This window comes from Mesoplodon densirostris, chromosome 5, assembly GCF_025265405.1.
Source record: "Mesoplodon densirostris isolate mMesDen1 chromosome 5, mMesDen1 primary haplotype, whole genome shotgun sequence".
NCBI lineage: Eukaryota > Metazoa > Chordata > Mammalia > Artiodactyla > Ziphiidae > Mesoplodon > Mesoplodon densirostris.
Window position 1 is genome coordinate 135,332,611 of NC_082665.1, and position 5,042 is coordinate 135,337,652.

At 48.2% G+C, this 5,042-nt stretch overlaps 1 protein-coding gene across 1 annotated transcript; it reads right to left on the reverse strand.

Moving 5' to 3' along the window:
• Positions 1-2,616: 2,616 nt before the first annotated feature.
• On the reverse strand, positions 2,617-3,949 carry P2RY1 (purinergic receptor P2Y1). Its single transcript, XM_060100190.1, has one exon. The coding sequence runs from the start codon at positions 3,947-3,949 to the stop codon at positions 2,825-2,827; it is 1,125 nt and encodes a 374-aa protein (XP_059956173.1). The 3' UTR covers positions 2,617-2,824.
• Between the last annotated feature and the right edge of the window lie 1,093 nt (positions 3,950-5,042).

The window sequence follows — 5,042 nt, forward strand, 5'->3', positions numbered from 1 at the left end:
AATCCACGGAGTGGTCTTGCCAGGGTCAAGAGTTCCACATCTGGCCAAGTGGCAGTGTCACCATTTTAACTCCAAATCCTACTCTCATGCTGTATCTCTTCTAGGTCTGTGTTTTTAGCATTTCAGTGCAAACACTGATGCAAACAAGTGCAAACATTGATGTTCAAAGGGTCAAAGGTGCCAGCTGATGAGCCATAAAACGCCTTGAGCTTGGCATTCAAACAGTTTTGTAGTGTGAAATTTAGTTAACTGATAAGTTCTGTAATTTTGACTTTTATCAAAATGCCAGTAGATTTCTGCCTTTACTCTTAAAATACCTACTCTTATCATATATCATGAATCAGATCTTCAGCCAGTAGATCACCATTAGCAGACTCATCCCAGAGACCAATTTGTGCCTGGTAGGGGTTGGAGAGATCATTCTTGTCACCATTAGGCAGGTATCTGCATGTCATCATTGTCTACCACGTGATGTATGAAGCTAAAGAAGAAACACTCTGGAAAAAGCATGCCAAGAAGTAAAAGGGCATTTCTAGTCGCTGTTCACCTCCACACTGGACCAAAAGAAAGTTCTCTGGGAGCTGAAACAACGTACTTAACACATAGTGTAAACCAGGCTGGGCATCAGACCTAAAAGGAAGAACACTAAAGTAAATGGTGAGGGAATATTATAGAAATGTGTACCATTAGCCTTCGAGTTTAAGGATGATAACGGGCTTTTGACATTTCCATTTTGGCCAATTTAGTGATATTAATTGTGTCTCACTGAACATGATATTTGACAGGGGTAACACACTCATGACATATCTTAGTCTTTTTCTTTTAGGATTCCACAACAAACAACACTGCAGGGCCCTAACCAAATGAGAACCTAGCTAACCCTTCTCTTTTCTCAAAATGAGGAGTTGTAGGTAGGACATCTAGAAGGTTTCTTCTTGATTTGGTTTCTATAATTCTGTGCTTTAAGACTGAACATGTGAAAAAGCAGCACTCTTTAGGATGGCTAAACACAGCTCTTCTTCATTGATCTTAGTGGCTGGAGCAAGTCTAGGAAGAAACTTGAGGGCTCACACATCTGCAGTCCACTGAGGTCCTGCAAGAAGTGAAGCCCAACTCTGACTTCCCTGTCACCAGGTCTCACAGGGCGCTAAGGTTCTCACCTTGAGACACAGCCCCAAACTGCTCTACGTATAAAGTGCTTTCAAACAAGTTACCCCACCATCAGCTGTAGACTCTGATATTGGCTTTGTTGGGGGTACCTTCACAACTAAAAATTCCTTCGACACTGGATTTATTTATTTGGTGTTGGAAACTGTCACCTCACCTCATTATTTGGCATTATATCGAATTTGACCATTTCAAAGGCTAGAAATGCCACAATTCAATATTCACTGAAAATCGTTATTAAAGTTATTGAAGTATTTTACAGATTTGTCATTACTGCCTGGCAGAGGGAAAATATAAAAGAAAACACTGTCTGGTGGCCTTCTCTTAAACTATTACTAGTCTGATTAGTAGTTTCTATACCTTACTTTTTAGTGCTGTGGTACTTCAAGTACTTAAATTTAATTCCTCATATTTCCCTTTCCCATATATTTGGAGTTTTTTCCTTCAAATATGAGGATGTAAGATCCAGTAAAGCATTATAGCATTTCATTCTACCAACACAACCCATACAAATTCTGCCTTCTTCTTTTTATATTGCATTTAATGTTTTCCAGCATTTGGAAGGAGCAAAAACAAAACTAAACAAAAAAAAAGGGCCTTTACACCATAATTAATTTAAGCTAAAGTCCTTATTCTAAAAATGTCTTCTCCCCACTCCCAGTTGCCTCATACATTCGAGAATATGTTTGCAGGCTACGCGTTATGGATGACTGTCAGCCACTCTCCCACCTGCCCAGCATCCCTCAACTTGCTAACAGTTATTCAACCTGGGTCTGTAATTTATCTGTGATTTTTAAAACTGTTTTTACAGATGGAAGTGAGCATTTGTACAGGAACACAAACACACTCCTAGGGCACTGCACAGCGGTGGTGCAAGTAAATGCTCTTTGTCACAGGAAGTCTCACAGAGTTCATGGTGTTTACAAAGGAAAGTACATGCACTTTGATTATTTTGAAGGCATTTTACCTGTAAGATAATATATACAGGATTCCACCACCAAACATTTAGCACCCAACACAGAGTGAGCAGTTTTCTAGAAATAACTGGGAGATAATCACTTTTTAGACTTGTAAATTCATTGACTTGACTTTCCTATTTAATTCTCCAAAGTAATTCAGCCAGCCATCACCTATGCTTACAGGACCAAGAGACACCCAGCTGCAATCTGTTCATCTGCTACTGAGTGAACCGAGTTTGGTATTTTGCTGTACTACAGTAATTTGAGAATGTGAAGTTTCAATTTGTTCCTAGCTCAGATTATTAAAAACAATAAAGACTAGATGAATCACAAACTCAAGTTTCAGGTGGTCAGTTTTCTTAGAGAAGTTATTAATATCCAAATAGCTCCAGTACTCATGTAAACTTTAAACAGAAGAGCTTGCAAATTTTAAAGGCAGAAGAGAAAGTAAATATTTAAGTAGGATAGTATTATTTTATGTTACATACTTCTGGTGAGAAAGAAGGAAGTCCTTGAAAGCAAACCCAAACAAACTAAGTGTGGGTGTAGGCATTTCCACTTCTTTTTTTTTTTTTTTAATTCACTGCTTTCTTCGTTTGAATTTAATCTTACTAGAAACTTAAAGGGGAAGAAAGCACTTGGCTCTATTAAGCATCCTACCATGTTACAAAAGTGGGTGTTTGGGGATTCTTGCGTCTTCACAAGCTTGTATCTCCATTCTGCTTGAACTCGGATAAAATATTGAGAGTCATGTCTTCACTCTTGGACTGCAAATTTGCCTCACTTCTTCTGGAAGCTTTCCTGGTGGCTCGGGAGAGTCTCCTTCTGAAAGTATCTCCTGCCAAGAAATAGAGAATGGGGTCCACACAACTGTTGAGACTTGCTAGACCTCTTGTCACCTGATAAGTGGCATAAACCCTGTCATTGAAAGCACACATTTCTGGGGTCTGAAAATCCAGCCGGGCCCTCAAATTCATTGTTTTCATCACATGGAAAGGGATGTAAGACACAGCAAAAACAGTCAGTACAATAATCACCAGGTAAATGGATTTCCTCCTCAGAGGCGAATTGTCCAGGTCTTTGTAAATCAAAGCTCTCACAATTAATCCGTAACAGCCCAAAATCAGCACCAAAGGGACACAGAACATGGCCACGGTCGTGCACATGCTGTAGATGAAATAACTTCGCAGGTACTCGTCTGAGGTGGTGTCATAGCAGGTGATGGTTTTGTTTTTCCGGATCCCGGTGCCGGAATAGAAGAGAATGGGGGAGATCCCCACCACCACGATGAGCCACACCAGCACGCTGATATAGACTGCATTCTTCTTCTTCAGCCTGCCCAGGGACTTGAGCGGGTACACCACACCGCTGTACCGGTGCGCGCTGATGCAGGTCAGGAACAAGATGCTACCATAGAGATTCACATGGAAGATGAACCTCTGCAGCTTGCACATGGCATCCCCGAAGATCCAGTCGGTCTTATTGAAGTAGTAGAAGATGAGCGCCGGCAGAGTCAGCACGTACAAGAAGTCCGCCAAGGCCAAGTTGAACATGTACACGGAGATGCCGCTCCACGGCTTCATGTGGAAGACGAACATCCAGATGGCCACGCTGTTGCCCAGGAAGCCGACAATGAACACCAAGATGTAGACAGCTGGCAGGTAGTAGAACTGGAAGCCTGTCTTGGTCAGCGCGCATTTGAACGGAGAGGCGGCGACGGCGGCGGTGGAGGCCACTGTGCTGTTCCCCCAGGGCGAGCCCGGGCCGGCCAGGAAGGCAGCGTCCGTCCCATTGGGGACCGCCGGCCACAGCACCTCGGTCATTCTCTCCTCCCCGACTTAGGCGGCGGCTCCAAGGGGCAAGCGGCGGCAAGAGGGCGGCGGCGAGGGGCGCAGCGAGCATCGGAAAGGCGGGCGAGCAGACGGGAGGGGGCGCCGGGGAACTCTGCGGGAGGGGTCAAGCAGGGGCTCGCCCACGCCGGCTCCCGCCCCGCGTTCACCGCGGGCCATGAAATCTGCCCCGGGCCGCGACCGAACCGGGCTGGCCGGAGGACCAGCAACTTCCCGGTGAGGCTGGCAGCGCCGAGGTTACACAACAGGGCGCGAGGGACTCCGCCGCCGACAACTTTCCGACTGCGCTTTCCCGAGGGGCCGCGGGTTCGCGCCGGAGAGCGCGCCGGGGACTCAGTGAGGTCGAGCCAAACTCGCTGCTCTGCGCTCCGAGGTGGGGAGGGCGCGCCCCAGCCTCCTTCCCCCCAGGATCAACTTCGTTTGGGCATCTTCCTGCGCCCTACCTTGCAAGCCAGCAGCTCGGCTCTAGGGCCCGCGCCGCTGCCTCCGCGCCCCCGGCGCTCAGCCTCTGGGGGCCATCGGAGCGCGCGTGGTCGCAGACTCGTGTGCTTCTGGATCGCGTGCGGCTCGCCGTCTGTGTTAGCTCGCAGGCTCTTCTAGAGACCTGCTCGAGTGCAGGCGGCGGGAGGGCGAGCCGGGCTCCCAGCGAGGATGGGCGGAGTTTGGGCACCCGGGCGAGTCCGCGCTCCTCCGGGAGGCGAGGGGCGTGCCTGCGCGAAGTTCGCCCGGGGCCGTAGGCGTCTTCTGGGAGGGCCGGTCTTCACCAGAGTCGGCGGTCAGGGCGCGCTCTGTCAGGGTCAGGGGTAGGGCTGGCTGCTGGAGAGCGATTGGTCCGAGAGCGCTCCTTGGCTCTTCCGCCAGCTATCTCGGCAGAGTGATGTTGCTGACACACAGGAAACCCCTCTGACCGCTCAGAGCCTTCTGCCTACAACCCTGGAGCGGACCGGAATGAGACTCAAGTCGCCAGGGCCCTCAAGAACCACGCCAGGTGTTTGCACGTTCCAAGCAACCTGTAGTCCCCAGCTGGGATAACCCTGGCGCTGCAGTGCTCCGCGCTTCACCGAGA